The following is a 20,409-nucleotide window of genomic DNA, read 5'->3' as shown; positions in this document are numbered from 1 at the left end:
GGCGCCCCCGCCCATGGCAGTGGCGGCGGTGCCTGCCTCCCCCTCCGCTCGGAACACCTCACCTAAACAGGGGTGCTGGCGGGAGCTTTGGCGGCTTCACCTCAGCTGCAGCGTTGAGCTAGAAGGAACGCCATTTTTTTTTAATATCCCTCCCAGTCTGGGGAAGTCCTTTGCGGGTGGCCAGTTCTAGCCGCCTGTAAAGGACCTCCCCACGTTTGCTTTGATAGAAATCTCTGCGCGGCAGTTAGAAACTGCTGCGCGGGGGTTTCTTGCCACGTGCGTGGCCGCGCACCTTAGAGGGAACAGTGGTCAACTGCTCTGCAGGGAAGATCCAGCCCAGCTCAGTCCTGCTGGCCCACCAGCTCAGAGGGAGGAGTGGGAGACAGGCAAGGAACAGTAGTGGGGTGAGGAAAGGGAGAGCAGGGTTCTGTCCAGGAAGAATTGAAGTGGGGGAGAAGGAAATGGGGCTTAGAAGAGCATTGGTGGGGACTGTTAAGATTGCGTTGATTGGAGGACGGAAAACACCCATCACTTAAATGAACTGGGATGCTTACTTCCTTCATTTTCATTTTCTTTACAGACACCGGCTGAAGCAGGAGCAACAGAGTCTGGAGTGAGAACAATCAAGCCTATGGACAGCCCTGGATCCGTATTCCAGTGCCCGGAAGTCTCAGAAGGTGAAGTGTTTGTACTTTCAGTGCTTGAAAACCTGTTGCCCATCAACATTTAAATGGCCAGGTGTCAGGGCTGCAAGTAATACAACCTGTTCAATAAGAACTCTGAGGCAGACAGGTTTTATTTTTATTAGGATATATCAAATTGGCATATTCCTGGTGGAAAACCAGCTCTAAGTTGACACCAGTTCCCCCCTCCCCAATTAAAAGTAAAATTTCATCACTTCCCCCCAGTCTCAGTGTTAGATCGTGGGAATGGATGAGGCAGATTCAGGCTTCAGTAAGAACAGCTCTTTATTAGTGTCTCAGATAACTAGCAAAAACCCTGCCTGGCTGCAGCCCTTTTATAAGTCCCTTGGGCCACCCCTTCCACACCCAGTTCAAAACTTGCTTCATTGTCTGATCTTTAGCAGTGTGGTGGGCGACCTCACTGGAGGAAACAGGGGCAGCTTCTAGGCAGCCTATCAATAGGACTGGCATCTTGGAGGTTGGGTCAGCAAGCAGTTCTGGTAAGGGGCACCAGCTGAAGGCGTCGGCATGCTCCACTGTGGTGCCCGGTCTGTGGACGAGGTGGTAACTGTATGCAGCTAAAAAATAGGGGTGCAGGTGCTAGTCAGTCCCCAGCCAAAAGTCCCAGGAGTGGCTTGTGGTCCATGACAATCTCAAAGTCATGGCCATATAAGTATTCATGGAAACGCTTGATTCCAGCGGCAGCAGCCAGAGCCTCCCGGTCCCACTTGACTGTAGTTCCTCTTGGCCAATGAAAGAGTCCTGGAATAATCGGCGATGGGTGCCTCAGTTCCGTTGGGCATGCGATGGCTTAGGGCAGCTCCAACGCTGAAGGGTGAGGCATCTTAAGTCAGTACAAGTGGCAAGGTCTGGTTGTACTGAACCAGGAACATGTCTGCTGAGTGGAGTTTCTTGGCCATGACAAATGTGGCGTCCTTGACTTTTCCCCATTTCCATGTAGCCTTTTTCCCCAGGAGCCAATGCAATGGTTCAGCAACTGTGGCTTTCTGCTTTAGGAAAACACTGTAGAAATTAAGCAGTCCGAAGAACGCTTGGAGCTCGGTCTGGTTTCATGGTGTGGGAGCCTCCTGAATGGCTTTAATTTTTTTGTTTGTGGGGTGAATCCTTAGCCGTCAATGAGGTACCCTAGGAACTCAATCAGGGCACGTTAATTTGGCACTTTTCATTTTTTTAAACGGAGACCCTTTTCACTGATACTGGTCAAAACAGTTCTAACTCTTTTAATTAGTTGTTCCTTATTTGCGGCGGATATCAATATGTCGTCAAAATAGGGGACAACTCCTGGTATCCCCTGCAAAAGTCATTCCATGACACTTTGGAACAGTCCAGGGCAATACTAACGCTGAATTGTAGGTGGTTGCATTTAAAGGCACCCCTATGCATCACAATGGTTTGGGCCTCCGCTGTGGCACCATCTACAGGCAACTAGGTATGCCTGCACCATGTCTAGTTTTGCAAAAACTTTTCAAGGCTCCAATGAATGCAGTAAATGCTGTACAATGGGTACAAGGTAAGCGCTCTGTAGCAACACTTTGTTTATTATATACTTATAGTCTGCACATGTGCGGACTGACCCATCCGGCTTGACCAGGGTCACTATAGGGGTCTCCCATCTGGCATGATCTACCGGCTCTAGGATTCCCTGGCCAATTAATTTTTCCAATTCTAAGTCAATTTTGGTTTGGAGAGCGAAAGGCACTCTCCTGGGTTTCATTCTAATCGGAGCTACGTTGGGATCTAGATTGCATGAAATGGGGGTTCCCATGTACTTACCAAGCCCGGTGCCAAAGACGTCCATGAACTCCCTAAAGAATTCTTTGGTACTGTTGTCCTGGATGGCATTGATTCCGGTTACTTCAAGGCCCAGGGGTTTGAATCAATCCAGTCCTAGGAGGCTTGGCAACATGCCGCTCACTACCGTTATGGGAAGAAGTCCACTGAATGCCTTGTATTGCACCTGGAAGGTGCCTTGACCAAGAACCGGGACTCGGTTCCCTTGATATTCGCTCACTATGTCTGGAACACACAGCTTGTGCCTTCTCAGGTTGGATATGATTTTCTTGAGAGTGGTCTAGGACATGATGGTCAGCGATGACCCAGTGTCAATCTCCCTGGAGCATGGTGATCCTTCCAGGAAGACGGTGACCTTCTGCTTTTTGGGTCACGGCTGCCATGTCCCCCATCTTTGCGGTTGTGAGTGCATTGGTAGATGTTTTGGATGTCGGCTGGCTGCTGGGAACTTGCTCCTGCAGACTCTGGCGATGTGTCCCTTCCATTCGCAGTGCTGGCAGACAGTGTCCCTGAAGCGGCAACCTGATCACCGGTGATTGCCTCCGCAGCCGGTGCAGGGTGGAAACTGCAATTCGAATTTCTGCGCCGATTCCTTGCAATCATTGTGTATGCGTTATACATCATCATTGCTGTCTGATGCCTCAGGCTCTGCGGTCTCATGATGCACACCGGTGGTTTTGCGTGCGCTCTTTGGGCTGTTCTGTTTCTGTAGGGTTTTCGTCAACTTGGTCGAGGATTTGGTAGCCCTGGCTTCATCGAGGGCAAGCTGGAGCATGAGGTTAGTCTTCGCAAACAGCCTCCTCTGCAAATGAGTGTCCTGAACACCACAAATTATGCTGTCGAGGAGGAGTTCATCCAGATCCCTGAATTCACAATATGCTGCAGCTTTTCGGAGTGCAGCAACATACTGATTTATCGACTCAACCTCCCTTTGGTTCCAGAGGTTGAATTTGTCCCTCCGGATGTATTTAGACGGTCTGGGAGCGTAGTGCATCATCAGCGTCTGTTGGAGATCCGACCAAGCGACCAAATGAAGTGGCGTTGGCTCGGAGAGATCTTTCATCATCTCGAACACCTTGGGTCCGCAGTAGCTTAAGAATATGGCTTTCTTCCAGCCTTCAGAAAAGCCATGGAGGTCGTTTGCTTCAAGGAAGCAGTCAAACCTCATCATGTAGGACTCCCAGTGTTCGGTGGCTGGATCAAACGGAGTTGGTGGGGCATGTGTCGTCATCTCGTAGCTTGCTTGTAGCCGATTCAAATCTGTTGCCTTTAAGATGGTTGCTCACTGCCGTGCTTCGCTCCGGGCTGGATTGCTTGCTGGGTTGTTTCTGTTCTCGTGCCTAGTTGCCTTCCAATCCCACCTTCGTCGCCAGTGTTAGATCGTGGGAACGGATGAGGCAGACTCAGGCGTCAGTAACAACAGCTCTTTATTAGTGACTCAAATAACCAGCAAAAACCCTGTCTGGCAGCAGCTCTGTTATAGGGCTCAGGCAGGGCCATCGACCAATCAGGTTTGAATGAGTTACTGCAGGTAACAGAGGACCTGAGTGGAAACTACTTACAATGCTATTTACATAAGAATCACTCCAAGTACTTAACACCCAGTCACATGGTCCAATCAACATACAGCCCAATGACTAGATGACCTGAGTCTCCACCCTGCAAACACCTCCATGAAAGTCCTTGTTTCACAATTATTTAGGCTACAACATCCAGCTAATTTCTACAACCCCCTTAGTCCCCCTGGCCCTTTCAGCCAGGCTGTGTCAGCCCTGAAGCAATGAGAAAAGAAACCTCCCTAGAAACTACAAAACTACAAACTGCAATAAAGAAAATGGCCACAGTTCAGCCAACTTTAGGGTTGACAGGCTTCCCCCCTTCAATGGAAGATAATTTCCTGTAAGACAAAGAGAGCAAGCATAGAGAAGTTAATGGGGAAGGTCCCTAACCCTCTCTCCCCCTCCCAGGAGGACCCTTGGGCTTATGAGGGTACCTCATGGAATTGCTGGAGCAATCTCTCTGCCTTTATTTTCCCTTCCAGTGGACTAAATACTGCAACTGTTCCCAATGTACTCTGGAATCTAGGATCTTCTTTGTGTCATGATGAGTTCTCCTTTCAATTACAAATGTTAATTGATCTACTGGCCTGAGCTGGGAACTCACCACTGGCTTCAGCAAGCTACAGTGGAAAACTGGATGCACTTTCCTCAACTGGGGGGAAGTTTCAATTGAACCGTGATGGGGTTAATTACTTTCACTATGAGGAATGGATGGTCCGATGAACTTTAGACCCAATTTCCTAGAGGCTAATTTTAATCTCAGATATTTGGTGTTTAAGTAGCCTCTGTCCCCCACCCAGAATTGCAGTTGTAGAGATCGGGGTTTTCTCACAATAAATGTACAAACGGAATGGAGCTTGCTTTCATCATTTCCTCACTGCCCCCTCCAACTTTCTGGGGACTTTGTCTTGGTGGAATTTGTCTTAGTTTCTTTGTGATGGGTTTCCTCTGAACGGGCAAAGGGATTGGTCTTTGCATTGACAACTGCCGAGATTTCAGCTGACTGTTTACAAAACCATCTCCCAAAGACTTCTCAGTCCGTAAATACTCCAAATACTGAAGTGGGGGGGGGGTCAAAAAGGAGGTCCATGACAGGGACATGGAGCTGATCTTCCTGTGAGAGACTAATTCCTCTTCTCTGTGCCCATTTTCTCTCCAGGGTTTCAGAGCTGGCAGAATGGCTGTGAGCTGAGTGAAGATGGTCACAAGCATGGGAGTTACCAGAATGCCTGTGATGGGGAAGACGTCATTAGCTTGGATCGGAGGTCCTGCACTTGGCCCAGAGATGAGGTCCACCCTCTGGGGACCAAGAGAAGGTGGGAAGTTGAGCCTTTCATCGCCAAGAGCAGGAATAACGTTTTGGAGAACGAGGGGATCGAGCCGCCTCAGAAGTTCATGATGTATGGAAAGGATTGTTTGCTGAAGAAAGGTGAGGAAAGGAGGGAGGGAGCCAAAGGTTGCCAATGTCACAGGATAGTGCTGGACATGTGGTGCAATGTCCCCATGTTACACAAGTGCAGACTTGATATTTATTTATCAAACTTAAAGTCTATAGAGGTTCTCAGTCATCCAGGTCATGTTTGTCCCAAAGCTGCATTTTCGGAAGTCAACTGAACTTCCTTAGCACTTTTTTTAGAATATTTAGAATAACAGTGTTGGAAGGGACCATGGAGGTCTTCTAGTCTAACTCTTTGTTTAAGCAGGAAACCCTACACCACTTCAGAGAAATGACTATCCAACATCTTCTTAAAGACTTCCAGTGTTGGGGCATTCACACCTTCTGGAGGCAACTTCTGTTCCATTGATTAATTGTTCTAACTGTCAAGACATTTCTCCTCAGTTCTAAGTTGCTTCTCTCCTGGGTTAGTTTTCACCCATTGCTTCTTGTTCTACCTTGACTCCCTCTTCTTTGTGGCAACCCCTAAGATATTGGGACATTGATATCATGTCTACCCTACTCCTTCTTTTCATTAAACTAGACATATCCAGTTCCTGTACCCGTTCTTCCTATATTTTATCCTCTAGTCCCTTAATCATCTGTCCCTTTTCTCTGCACTCTTTCTAGAGTCTCCACATCTTTTTTACATTGTGGCGACCAAAACTGGATGCAGTATTCCAAGTGTGCCCTTACTAAGGCATTATAAAGTGGTATTAACACTTCTCGTGATCTTGATTCTGTCCCTCTGTTGTTTATGCAGCCTAGAACTGTGTTGGCTTTTTTGGTAGATGCCACACACTGCTGGCTCATGTTTAAATGATTGTCAAATAAGACTCCAAGATCCCTCTCACAGTTACTACTATTGAGTGAGGTACCACATCAGTGGTGGGTTTCAAAAATTTTTAGAACATATTCTGTAGTTGTGGCCTGTTTCATGAGAGTGGTTTGGCAGTCATGTGACTGGGTGGGAGTGGCTTGGTGGCCAACTTGGAAAATGTGGTGAAACTCACTTAATGACACTATTATTAGCAACCAAAATTTTGGGCTTAATTGTGATCATAAGTTTTCTTTCTTTCTTTCTTTCTTTCTTTCTTTCTTTCTTTCTTTCTTTCTTTCTTTCTTTCTTTCTTTTTCTCTCTCTCTCCCACTTTCTTTTCTTTCTTTCTTTTTTCTTTCTTTCTTTTTTCTTTCTTTCTTTCTTTTCTTTCTTTCTTTCTCTCTTTCTCTTTCTATCTTTGTCTCTCTTTTTTCTCTCACTCTCCCTCCATTCCCTCCTTCCTTTCTTTCTTGTGTGCATCTCTCCCACTTTCTTTTTTCTCCCTTCCCTGCACCCTCTTTCTTTCTTTCTTTCTTTCTTTCTTTCTTTCTTTCTTTCTTTCTTTCTTTCTCTTTGTCTCTCTGTCTCTCTGTCTCTCTCTGTCGCTCTCTGTCGCTCTCTCTCTCTTTCTAAATCACTCTAAGGTTTGATGAAAGCAGTGACAAGTTTCGGATGAATTAAGTCTTTCTCCAAAACTTAAACAAGGATTCCAACAAACACCTCTAGGTCAGCATCAAACTCAGGTTTTGATTTTTATCCAGAGCCCCCCAGCTTCAAAAGTTCGGGACAGACCTGGTTTCTCCAGTTTAGATTTCCCGAATAGCCCTGGCAATCAGGAAACCATGGATGTGTGCAACCTCTGTACCCTCAGCCACCCTTGATACTACAAGAGGACTTATTGATGCTGAACTATCATGGGCTTTGGGAGAGTAGCCACTGTTAGGAATGTAATCCAACAGTTGGGTTGGCAATATATAAACCATGATAGTAATACTGTATCTTTAATTACTCCTGAAAATGTGATTGGTTGCTGTTTCCTCAAGTGGCCATAAGATGGAACCAGACTGATTGTTAGATGCTGATTGTTGGATGATGGTTGTAGATGTGTCGTGTATTGATCAGCGTGAATTACTGTGAGTTTTGCAACTGTTAGCGATTTTTGTGTACTGAACTATTTATACGATTCTGGACTGTGTTTGTTGGATCACCCCTTAACTGCGAACGCTGATGACTGACTGTCTTAACCGTGTATGAATTGGACTTGCATACCTCTATTTCCACAGAAGTACAACACTATCTGTTTTACAATTCAGTGTCTCCGTATGCTGGTTTATGTGTTCTTCTACACCACTCTCACTACACTTCTCTGCACGCACTCGTTTTTCTAATGGGGAGCTTACCTAACACTGGTTATGGGCCCAGCTTATACCAGATGTAACTAAAGGAGAGTTGGTATTGATACGCAATACCGTATACAGACAGCTGTTTATTTTGTAATTGTTACTATCCTGGAGAAGATGGCACACGACCCATCAACAAGTCTATCACTGATAACCCGGTTGGATGGAACAAACTATGTTTCCTGGTCTATGAAGTGCACTCTACTCCTTCATAGGGAGGGATTATGGGATGCTGTACAGAATCCACTGGATGTAACTTCTTGGGATTCAGATGATGAGGACGATGCCAAGAAGATAGCGGATGTTCAACGATGCAACAAATGAGCATTGTGCATAATTGGTCTAACACTGAATGACCAACAATTACTACATATTCATGGAGAAAATTCTGCTGCAAGATGTTGGGAGAATTTGAAGAGGATTTATGTATGTGACACTCTAGGTGCACATATACATATTACACGCAAACTATTTAGGGCACGTCTTCTGAAAGGTGGAGATATGTTAGCTCATTTAAACTTTATGAACGGAGTTTTCCAGGAGCTACATAAAAAAGAGCTGATTTTCTCAGAGCTACATCAAGTTTACATCATTTTTTCCTCACTGGATGAGAGTTATGATGATTTTGTATCTTCCCTTGAAGTCCTAACCCGAAATGAACTAACATTGAAATAACTGCATGACTGTTGGAAGAGTCAGGAAGAAGGATGGAAAGAGAACAACTGAGAGAGAACCACCACAACATGAGGAGTCATCTTCGACTGCCTATACTGTTAGAAAATGTTTTTCTTGTGGGGCTAAGGGACATATAGCTAGATTGTGTAAAAATGCAAAACAACAGAATACTAGAAAAGCTAAGAAAAACGCTAATGTCTACTTAGCTGTTCTGTCCTCCCTCCTTCTCTCGTTAACAGACGACAGGCAAACAAACTTAAAAGGAACTCTCTTTATCAGTCCTCGGCTCAAACTGGCTGCGAGCCCAAAAATAAATCTAAATAAAGTCTCTGCCTGAAAATAAGGAAATGCAAAACAAATCTCTCTTACGGCAACACAAGGTGTACAAAAAGAAAGCAAAGCACTTCTTCAAAAGTCTCTTCGAATCAGGGTTACAGAAGACAAATCACTTCTCCAAGTGTCCATCAAAGACACCACGACCCAGGATCAATGAACGTTGAACAAACGAAGGAACGTTGACTCCTGCAACCAGGGCGTGGCACCATCCGTCCTTTTATCCCCAGAAGATCCCCCTAACGAGCCCAGCTGCATAGTTAATCTTGCATCCCAAAAAGACTCACAGAAGACTGCTGCTGAGTCACAACACTTAGCTATGTCTACTTTGGCTATGTCTAGCATGCGCCAATAGACCATGATTTGTGGGTAGTTGATAGTGGAGCATCACAGTGCATTACTAGAAATAGAAAAAGTTTTGTAAAAATGTTCATGACCAAGCAACATGTATTTTGGGCAAATGGATGGAAAGTGAAAGCATCTGGTGAAGGAACTGCATATTGTTCATTTGTAAATGAGCATTTATCTATGTCATATGTACCTAAACTGAAATTTAATTCAGTAAGGGCTCTAGTTAATATTGGCTATGTAGTAATCTTTAGGGGAGATAACTGTATAATTGAAAAAGAAGGTAATAGGGTTACTGCTATATTAACAAATGGTTTATACGTTATACCTGATGCCCAGATAGCTAACTCACTCCAGGCTGTGTCAGCCCTGAAGCAATGAGAAAAGAAACCTCCCTAGAAACTACAAAACTGCAAACTGCCAAAAAGAAAATGGCCACAGTTCAGCCAACTTTAGGGTTGACAGGCTTCCCCCCTTCAATGGAAGATAATTTCCTATAAGAGAAAGAGAGCAAGCACAGAGAAGTTAATGGGGAAGGTTCCTAACTCTCTCTCCCCCTCCCAGGAGGACCCTTGGGCTTATGAGGGTACCTCATGGAATTGCTGGAGCAATCTCTCTGCCTTTATTTTCCCTTCCAGTGGACTAAATACTGCAACTGTTCCCAACGTACTCTGGAATCTAGGATCTTCTTTGTGTCATGATGAGTTTTCCTTTTAATTACAAATGTTAATTGATCTACTGGCCTGAGCTGGGAACTCACCACTGGCTTCAGCAAGCTACAGTGGAAAACTGGATGCACTTTCCTCAACTGGGGGGAAGTTTCAATTGAACCGTGATGGGGTTAATTACTTTCACTATGAGGAATGGATGGTCCGATGAACTTTAGACCCAATTTCCTAGAGGCTAATTTTAATCTCAGATATTTGGTGTTTAAGTAGACTCTATCCCCACCCAGAATTGCAGTTGGAGAGATCAGGGGTTTCTCACAATAAATGTACAAACGGAATGGAGCTTGCTTTCATCATTTCCTCGCTCCACCCGCCAACTTCCTGGGGACTTTGTCTTGGTGGAATTTGTCTTAGTTTCTTTGTGATGGGTTTCCTCTGAACGGGCAAAGGGATTGGTCTTTGCATTGACAACTGCTGAGATTTCAGCTGACTGTTTACAAAACCATCTCCCAAAGACTTCTCAGTCTGTCAATTCTCCAAATACTGAAGCGGGGGGGGGGGGAATCAAAAAGGAGGTCCACGACAGGGACATGGAGCTGATCTTCCTGTGAGAGTCATACCTCTTCTCTGTGCTCATTTTCTCTGCAGGGTTTCAGAGCTGGCCGAGTGGAATCAACTGTGAGCTGAGTGAAGATGGTCACAAGCATGGGAGTTACCAGAATGCCTGTGATGGGGAAGACGTCATTAGCTTGCATCGGAAGTCCTGCACTTGGCCCAGAGATGAGGTCCACACTCTGGTGACCAAGAGAAGGTGGGAAGTTGAGCCTTTTATCGCCAAGAGCAGGAATAACATTTTGGAGAAGGAAGGGATCGAGCCGCCTCAGAAGTTCATGATGTATGGAGAGGATTGTTTGCTGAAGAAAGGTGAGGAAAGGAGGGAGGGAGCCAAGGGTTGCCGATGTCACAGGATAGTGCTGGACATGTGGTGCAATGTCCCCATGTTACACAAGTGCAGACTTGATATTTATTTATCAAACTTAAAGTCTATAGAGGTTCTCAGTCATCCAGGTCATGTTTGTCCCAAAGCTGCATTTTCAGGAGTCACTTTTCAGGAGCATCCCACTGCATTACTAGAAATAGAAAAGGTTTTGTAAAAATGTTCATGACTAAGCAACATGTATTTTTGGCAAATGGATGGAAAGTGAAAGCATCTGGTGAAGGTACTGCATATTGTTCATTTGTAAATGAGCATTTATCTATGTTATATGTACCTAAACTAAAATTTAATTTATTATCAGTAAGGGCTCTAGTTAATATTGGCTATGTAGTAATCTTTAGGGGAGATAACTGTATAATTGAAAAAGAAGGTAATAGGGTTACTGCTATATTAACAAATGGTTTATATGTTATACCTGATGCCCAGATAGCTAACTCAGTTTATAATAATGTGAGACCACATGACGAATGTATACATTTACTACATAGACGTATGGGGCACATTAATTTCAAGATGCCAGAAGGAGTAAAATTAAAACCTTGCAGTAAATATTTAAACTGCAATGTGTGCAATCAGGAGAAAAGCAAGGTTTCTCCAGCAAACAGACGGAATGGTTTTAAAACAAAGGAACCTCTGGAGGTTGTTTTTGCTGATATAATTGGACCTATGAAATCCAGTTTGGGAGGTGCCTGTTATGTTTTGAGTATCATGGATCATTATTCAAGATACGGTTTCTGCTATTTAATGAAAACCAAAACAGAAACGTTCCAACATTTCTTTAATTGGCTAAGATTTGCTGAAAGAAAGATGAAAATTAAGGTGATTACTGTTGTAACAGATAACGGGACTGAGTTTACAAACTATAAATTTCAAACGATGTTAAAATCAGCTGGTATTGAACATAAACGTTCTCCTTATAGGCCACAACATAAGTCGTTTATAGAAAGAAGGGGGCAAACATTACAAGCCATGGCTCGAACTATGTTAGTTGATTCAGGTTTGCCAGAAACACTGTGGGGTGAAGCTATAATGTATAGTAACCATGTTTTAAACAATGTGGTGAATACAATAACTGGTGAAATGCCATTCACTCGGTGGTATGGCAGAAAACCTGATTTAAGTTATCTACACACATTTGGAGCTCCGGCATGTATATTCCCTCTCAAGTAAGACTGAAAAGGCAACATAGAACTCCACGGTTATTTTTCGTAGGTTACGAGGCCAACCATAGGTCGTTTAGATATTGGGAAAAAGGCACGGCTAAGGTATACTGTAGTGCTAGTGCTACATTTATTGAAACCATTGGGTAGAATAAATTGGAATTTAATAATGATGTAGTTATCAACACCCAGTAGTCCCTTGTGATGAAATAGTAAAACCAGCAATAGCACTTAAAGAAGAAGTGCAGATACAGGAGGAATTAGAAGAATGGGAGCAGGTGAAACAGGAGAGTCCACTGGTGAGCCCTGAGATTCCTAGACATTCAACCCGTGTAACACGACCACCTGACAGATATCAAGCTATTATAGCATGTCAAGTAAATAAAGTTCCTGCTACTTATCATGAATTAACCCTGTATCCTAATGAGGACCAGATAGCTTGGAAAACAGCAATGAAAAAGGAACTGAAATCCTTACAAAATTTAGAGGTGAATGAAAATGTAAAGCTACCACCAGGTAAACATGCCATAGGATGTAAATGGATTTTCAAAATTAAAAATAGTGTACATGGGACTGTAACTCATAAAGCCAGGTTGGTTGCACAATGGTTTGCACAGTCAGCCAATGACTATGATGAGGTCTTTGCACCTAGTTTAAAGGCTACAACGTTACGTGCAGCATTAGGTTGGGCAGCTAAGAATGAATATATAGTTAATCATTTAGATGTAGAGACAGCGTATCTTCATGCACCATTGCAACATACTATATATTTACAGAAGCCTGAAAGTAAAACTGCTGGAGGTTGAAAAAGAGTCTTTATGGCTTGAAGCAATCAGGATATGAATGGAATCAATGTATAGTTAAAGAGTTAACTAAGATGGGTTTTAAAGCTGGCATGGCTGATCCATGTTTGTTTAAGAAAGAAAGTGATGGTGTGATTTCATTGTTGCTATTGTTCACTGGTGACATAGCATTAATCACTAAAACTGAGCAAGAAGCTTTGAGGAAGCACTTCTTCCAACAGCCGAGGCCAGAGCCATGTTGCACCGCCCTCCAGCCTCGTCTCCTCTTCTGTCCTCAGCTGTTGGAAGAAGTGCTGCACCTGCTTTGTTTTCTTTGAGAGAGGCGCCAGGCAGATGTCCTGGGCAATGTTCCCTCTATTTTTTTTTCAGTGTGTGCGGAAAAGTATAGTGTTTGAGGGGCACATTTTCATGCCTGAGCACCTGAATTTTTTTCACAGATGTTTCACAGAGCAATTGATTTATAGGATCCGAATTGGAATGGAGAAAAATGGTTTTGTGCATGAGTGTGTGTGTGTGTGTGTGTTTGAGTGAGCGAGGGATCCGGTAAGGGAACTGCGCCTATTTAGAAAAGAAGGTAAATTATTGCAAACATGATCAGTCGAAGATAAGTATGGGGACAGGTTGGGCGGTAGAGAGAAAGTGATAAAAGAGTAGGAGAGAGGAAGAGGAAGAAAAAAGAGGGAAGAGAGACAGAAAAGGAGAGAGAAAGTGACAGAAGAGTGGGAAAGAAGGAGAGAGAAAGAGAGACAAAGAGAAAGGATGAGACAGAAAGAGACAAAGAGGAGAGAGGAGAGAAGGAGAGAAAAAGTGACAGAAGAATGGAAAAGAAAGAGAGAAAGAGAAGAGAGACAAAGAGAAAGAGGATGAGAGAGACAGAGAGAGAAGAGAGGAAGAGGAAAGAGGAAGAGATAACATCTCATTTCAACCCTGAGGTGCAAATATTCTCTTTGATTGGTAATTTTATTTGTCCATTTACTATCCAATACTCTCATTCCTCCTTAAGTTCATCAAGAACTTCCTTCTTTTTATTGAATTTATTACAATACCTTGAGAACAACTTTTTCAGCATAGCTTTACAGCTATTTAAAATATATAGAAATTTAGGTCACATTTTCAGAACATTAGTCTACTATTTATAAGTCACTAAGTCAAAGAAACAGAATTCAGAAAGTTGGCTTCCCTTTTTGTAATTGCCTATTGCCTGCTTAACTTTTTACCTACATTTTTGATAACTGATATTCACTGTTGACCCAAGAAGCCCATCGTAGAAAGAAACGCTCCCTATGAACTTTGTTTGGTTTCCATGGAATGAAGTTGGTCTTTTTCTCAACCATACAGTAGCATATTCTTTCTAAGGAGGATATAATCAAGATAGTCCATAATTGCCTACCAATCTAACAGTATAGCAATTGACAATCTCTTTATATTTCAACTCTAACTCTTTCAGTCTTAAAGGTTTGGTGAGGAGAAATCCAAAAAATTCTTTTAAAGAGGAAAAAAAATGTTTGCACAATTGCATCCATGGAGACATGTATATATTATGCACAACACACAGAGAAACAAACTTAACAAGTGCTAAGTCTGCCCACCAACACTCTCCCTCTCTCTCTCTCTCTCTTAAAGAGAGGAGAGAGAGAAGAGAGAGAGAGAGAGAGAGGAAGAGAGAGAGAGAGAAAGAGAGAGAGAGAGAGAGAGAGAGAGAGAGAGAGAGAATCCCTCCTTCCTTCAGCCCAACACTCTTGCTGGCATCCCGGCCAGATGAGAGGGACTGCAGAGGGTCTCCTAGAGTCTAGGGCAGCGAGTCATTCGATGGGAAAGTTCCCTCTTGGAAGGAATGACCCAGATTGGCTTCCACTTTCGATCTGCCGCCCAAAGACCGAACGAAGTAGCAAAGAGGCAGGAGAGACAAAGCAGGAGAGATGAAGCGAGAGCCAATCCGGGTCATTCCTTCCAAGAGGCAACTTTCCCATCGAATGACTCACTGCCCTAGACTTGAGGACACCCTCTGCAGTCCCTCTCATCCGTCCGGGATGCCAGCGAGAGTGTTGGGCTGAAGGAAGGAGGGATACTCTCTCTCTCTCTCTCCCTCCCTCCCTCCCTCTCTGGCAAATCTAAGCAGCCACTGCTGGGAGCCTGTCCCATGCCTTCTCCCAACCCCCACACCTCTTCTCTGAGCTACTTACTTTCTGCCTTGTGGATCTAGAACTGATTGCTGTCTCCAGGCTGGCTCTCCTCTCCTATTATGGTGGAAGGCATCTCACAAAAACCACTGCGCGGCAGTTGGAAACTGCTGCGCGGTGTTTTGTTGCCACGTGCGCGGCCACATGGCCGCGCAGCTTAGAGGGAACAGTGGTCCTGGGACTGCTGCACATGTGCACCACCTGCCCTCCTGGAGCACTTTCTTCCTTCTTCCACCGCCAAAAGAAAGATTATCCCACTGTCTGTTGGTGCTGAGGCGGTTGATTCAGCTAGGTAAATGGGCCTCTGAAGGCAGGGTGTGCTCTGTTGCTGGTGTCAGCGCTGCTGCCACCGGCCACATCCATGCAGGAGAACTCCCCATGGCAGTCCAGTTCTGAGATAGCAGAGTATTCTTTCTTTCGGCAATGGGAGAAGGAAGAAAGTGCTGTAGGAGGGCAGGCACCAGGAAAATGTCCCAGGCCTGCTGCTCATGTCCACCCCCTGACCTCCTGGAGTACTTTCTCCCTTGTCCTGCCGCTGAAAGAAAAAATATCCCACCATCCCAGAACTCCGCCCTGCAGGACCAGCAGGATGGCGGGATGTTCTTTCTTTTGGAAGAGGGAGAATGAAGAAAGTCCTCTAGGAAGGCAAGCGAACATCTAGGAGCTGCTGCACATGTTCCAGTCCCCTTTCTGCAAAGGCAGAGCCCCCCCCACTGCAGGTGATTCAAAGAGGGGATGGGGAAGCTGCAGAAAAGGCTGCCTTCCCCCAGGGCCCACATGCCTCTCGTACCAGCTCTGCGGGGCTCCAGGCTCTAAAACAGCCACCTGCCTGCTTTCTTTGCAGATCGGCCCGTCAAACCATTGGCACTACTCTGGGAACTTGGCCTGTGGAATCCGGCACTCTGTGGGGGAGGAGACCTGGCTGCGGCCCATTCCAGACATGAGCAGGTGCCCCCCACCCCCCACCACCAGTGGCTTCCACCTCTTGCTCTGCTTCTCCACTGGCAGTAAGCAGCGGCATGGCCAAGAAGCAGGCAGGTGATTGGGTGGGAAGCCAGTGGGCTGCTTTGGAGCCTGAAGCCCCACAGAGCCGGCATGAGAGGCACGTAGCCCATGTGGAAGGCAGCCTTTTCTGCAGCATCCCCTCCCCTCTTTGGATTGCCCTGCAGCAGGGGGGCTCCGTCTTTGAAGAAACGAAGTGGGTGCATGTGCAGCAGCCCCGGATGCCCTTCCGCAGCATCACTGCCACCACCCCTCTCAGCCCCAGCACGGCATCTGTGTTTCCACCAAAGGCCGCTTGCCCACCCACTGGCCAAGCCGGGCTGGACACCAACCTCAGAAGACAAGCAGGCATGGGGGATCACCAGTGAGGCTACGTGGAAATCAGGGAAGCATTGCAAGGCCATGGGGAAGGGAGTAAGCTGCTTGCCCCTTCCCAGCAGTCCCACCATGCTTCCCTGCCTTCCACACAACCTTCTGCTTATCTGCCGTCACAAGCTGGTCATGGAAATGCTGGGAAGGCTGCGTGGAAGGCAGGGGAGCATGGCAGGGCTGCGGGGAAGGGTTCATGGGCAGTTAGCTAAGCCGCAGCTCACTGGCTTACCTGGCAGACAGATCAGGGGTGCAGCGCTTAAGCAGACAAGCTGCAGAGGAGAGACTGGGTGGGGCTGGGCAAGCGAGTGGTGACTGGGGAACTGGTTCAGGGGTGTTACCAGGCTGCCATTACTACCAGTTCAGAAAGGTATGCCAGATTTTTACTACCTATTCAGCAGAACTGGACTGAACTGGTAGGAACCCACCTCTACTTAGGGGCCCCAAGAGCTACCCAAGAGCTGCCTATGTTCGGTACCAGCTGACCTTATGGACAGTCTTCAAATGTAGAGTGTATTGCAGGGGTCCAAGTGTGAGAGGACCAGGGCTTGTGGGACTGAAGGCAGAGTTGTCTTTTTTGCAGATCGCCCAGTGGCTGAAGTAACTCCCAGGATCCAGAACAACCACTCGGACTGCCAAGACTATGGCTTCTGTTCCAAAGAGATGGATGCCACTTGGAGAAAGGATTGGAAACTCTCGGTGAAAGGTTTTCTCCCAACTCAGATTGTGTTTAGTATGCTTCGCTACATAGAAAAAGGTTTGTACATATTTGTGTATCTATGGATTTATTCATGAGAATTTCTAAGCTGCCCAATAGCCAAACCTCTCTGGGCGCTTCACAATAAAACACAATAAAACGCTGAAAGATATGCAGATGGTAGCAAAAGTTGGTCCTCTGATCAACAGTTTCATTAATTGATTTTTTCCCCGCAGTCCGGATCAAGAGGCAAAGCTCTTGATAGAGATAGAAAAGCTGCAATAAATGAAACTAAGTGCCAGCTGTGCTTAACAATCAACCTTCTCTAACCTTCTCTATCCATTCAGTTCTTGAGGAACATATTTTGAAAAACTCTTTTTTTAGATGATGGTTGTTATGAGGTGGCAAAAGGAAACTCTTTTGATGTTTTTCTAAAAGGGGGAATACATGTGGGAGATGCCCAGAACTTTGCATTTCTTGTGTGGTGAAATTCATTTTTTCCGCCTACTGGTTCTGTAGACATGGCTTGTTGGGTGTGGCATAGTTTTTGGGCATGGTGTGGCTTGGTGGGCATGGCTTGGTGGGCATGGCAAGGGAAGGATACTGCAATATCCCCATTCCCTCCCCACTCTGGGGCCAGTCAGAGATGGCATTTGCCGATTCTCTGAACTACTCAAAATTTCCACTACTGGTTCTCCAGAACCTGTCAGAACCTGCTGGATTTCACCCCTGGTGTGATCCCTTAGATCACTAGTGTCACACTCAAGGCCTGTGGGCTGAATCCGGCCCTTAGGGTGCTTAGATCTCGCCTGCTGAGAAACAGCCAAGAAACAGCCTGCAGTGCCTCTGCTCGGAAAAATGGAGCCCAGGAGGACTGTGAGCTCCGTTTTTGTTGGCAGAGGGCTACAGGACAATACGCCAGCTGGCCACACCCATCCTGGCCACGTCCCCTCCCCTTCCCCGAGGTCCCCTGATGCAGCCCTCAATGAAATCCAGTTTGACACCCCTGCCTTACATTGTTTGGCAAAAGAGGACACTCCACATCATCCTGAATCTTGCTTTTTCTCACCTCTCTATTACAGCCAGCAGCCAGGATTCTGAAAGGCCTCCAGTGGTAAGTAGGCCATGCAGGGCTGTGAGTCCACATATCATTCATGAGAAGAGGGAAAAAGTAAAATCCTGAGTGCTGCAACAAAATGTCCTAGCATTCCCCCCACCCCCATCCATGAGCTCACCTGACAGGTAGCCTTATTCTGAATACAGAGTCTTGTATTGCTCTTCAGGACTTGCACTGGGGAAAACAAGACATGGTTTCTCTTCAGTACTGATGATGTTACCCAGTTTGGTAATGAAAGGTCTGCAAGAAAACCACCAAGCTCAGAGAACAGCCCCCACGTGGGTTCCGTGGCTGAAGCAAGATTAGAATCCGGGTTTTCTCTCTCCTCATCAAGTACCACTAGCACTACCTGTAACAGCATCTGAGGAATTGGCACCCCTTGAAAGAAGGGGTGAAGAGATGGGAACGAGGAGTAAAGGGAGGGCATAGCCTCAGCTGTGTGGGTTCTTTTATGGTCTGCCAGGAAAATGCTCAGAGTGAAGATGTTTCCACACCCTGTGCCCTGATTTGGTTTCTCTTCTGTGGGGGTGTTTTGATGGGAATGAAGACTACAGGGCTGACAGAACCTCTTTCTACATTCCATGCATTTATAGGGTCCCTCTGCTGCATGGATCCATTGATGGGAAGAAAGCGGAGTCCATCACCTGAAGTTCCTTCCACATTTCATGTGTGGATATTGCTTCACCCCAGTGCAGATCCCGTAATGAAGAGTCAATTGACTACGTATTTGGGGGAAAGCTCTTTCCACAAACCACATTGATGGGGCTTATATTTGTATGTCTATCAGTGACGTGCGGTGAGGTTTATGCCTGGTGAGGCTCAGCTGGGCATCCTTTTGCGAAGCAGGGCAGCGTTCGGCCTCGGCGGTGTGGGGGGGAATTTGCATCGCGGGAGCCGCCAAGCGCCCAGGTCTGCAGCAAAGGCGCTTGGCGGCTCCCACGATGCAAAGTGCCCCGCCGCCCCTGATGCCGCCGCCCACCCGCTGACCCGGCCTGCGGCCGCTGCTTCTCCAAGCTCCGCCGCTGGAAGTCTCAGATTGCCTCTGGGGGAAAGCTGAGTGAGAAGCGGAGCAAAGCTTCTCCGTGGCCTCCCAGCGCTGCGCAGAGGCTCTTGCAGGAGCGCGTGCCAGCGGCCCGGAGCGGCCCTGGCTGTGAGACTCAGCGGGTGGGCGGCAGGGCACTTTGCATCGTGGGAGCCACCAAGCGCCCAGGTCTGCAGTAAAGGCGCTTGGCAGCTCCCGCGATGCAAAGTGCTTGTCTCCACAAGAAAGAAGCGAGGGCTTCTCCCGCCTGGCTCTTGTAAGGAAACCCCCGGCTAAGCGTTTTGTGGCTGGCTGAAATGCGCGGACATTTGCAGCCACCCACAGGGGGACTAGGAGGGAAGGTGTCGCTCCTCGGGAGTCTATCTAGCCAGCAGCCCCAGGAGATACCCCGCACCCCCCAGAGAAGAATTGGGGCCACCAAAGCTCCCACACCCACCCACCTTTGGGATGGAAGAGACAGCAAGGCTTGCAGCAAAGGGAATCTGGACCCTGGGAAGGTTGGGGAGGGGTGAAGAGCAAGCCTCCTCCTTCTCCCCCACTCCTCTCTCCTCTGAAGTGCGCCCTCCGAAATAATCCGCCCAACGTAAGCGTGCTCAAGAAGACATGATTGGCTGCTTCCAGATCAGGAGGCGGGAGAATTAGTGCCTCTTTTCCATCTAAACTTCTTTGCCTTTTAACTCTTTATTAACTTTTAGAAGGTGAAAAATTCCTTATGGAAAAGAGGCCCCGAGTTCTCTCGCCTCCTGCTTTGGTTAACACTAAGCAGACACCAAGCCACTGTGACCTGGAATCTGGTAGCAACTATCTTGGCTTTAATTATTTAAAAAAATATATTTAAATTTCTTTTCTTTTCCTGAGGAGAGTGGTGTGACTGCACGTCCCTGCCTAATTAAAAAAACGTCCCTGATGTCTATGGAGATTCTCAGGTATCCAGGTCCTGGTTGTCCCAAATATGCTTTTTGGTGAGGCAACTGGACTTCCTTGTTTGTTTGTTTTTTGAAGATATACTAAAAAGAAAACGACACTTTTATTTTAAATAACATTGCCCCCACCCCACAATCGATCTCACGCTGGCTCCTGTCTGCCAGACGAACAGTGTGGCGTGGAATAGGGGCCAGGGTGAACAGCTAGGGTCGTGTCAACCGAGAAAAGCTAGAGGACAATGGCCGGAAGCGGAACCTTGGCAGAGAAGCAGGTATGGTCAAGGGTAGGAGCCGAAAAATCCCATTGTCCATTCCTGGGCTCCGCAAGAGAGCAAAGGAGTGGCACAGTTTCTTCTCTTCCTTCCCAGACCCCCTGGGAGGATGCG

General features: G+C 46.4%; 2 protein-coding genes across 2 annotated transcripts in view; one reads left to right on the top strand and one right to left on the bottom strand.

Moving 5' to 3' along the window:
* The window catches only part of LOC148047189 (uncharacterized), a 32,884-nt gene extending 14,041 nt beyond the window's left edge, over nt 1–18,843 (top strand). The window contains exons 8-13 of the mRNA XM_087711249.1: nt 581–677; nt 5,214–5,483; nt 10,382–10,657; nt 16,828–17,001; nt 18,024–18,055; nt 18,652–18,843. Coding sequence (XP_087567375.1) covers nt 581–677; nt 5,214–5,483; nt 10,382–10,657; nt 16,828–17,001; nt 18,024–18,055; nt 18,652–18,678 — 876 coding nt within the window. The 3' untranslated portion in view covers nt 18,679–18,843. The remainder of the gene's footprint in view (nt 1–580; nt 678–5,213; nt 5,484–10,381; nt 10,658–16,827; nt 17,002–18,023; nt 18,056–18,651) is intronic.
* LOC148047190 (uncharacterized) lies at nt 2,850–3,726 on the bottom strand. Its single transcript, XM_087711338.1, has one exon. The coding sequence runs from the start codon at nt 3,724–3,726 to the stop codon at nt 3,109–3,111; it is 618 nt and encodes a 205-aa protein (XP_087567464.1). The 3' UTR covers nt 2,850–3,108.
* Nucleotides 18,844–20,409: the final 1,566 nt, after the last annotated feature.

The sequence above is a fragment of the Thamnophis sirtalis genome, unplaced genomic scaffold, assembly GCF_051295495.1.
Source record: "Thamnophis sirtalis isolate CommonGarterSnake01/CBP01778 unplaced genomic scaffold, rThaSir2_p1.2 scaffold_3, whole genome shotgun sequence".
Taxonomy (NCBI): domain Eukaryota; kingdom Metazoa; phylum Chordata; class Lepidosauria; order Squamata; family Natricidae; genus Thamnophis; species Thamnophis sirtalis.
This window is presented reverse-complemented; position numbering and strand designations above follow the sequence as displayed.

What these genes read in the sequence shown, in the direction of transcription:
- LOC148047190 (XM_087711338.1), bottom strand. Translation starts at nt 3,726, where the DNA reads ATGACGACACATGCCCCACCAACTCCGTTTGATCCAGCCACCGAACAC.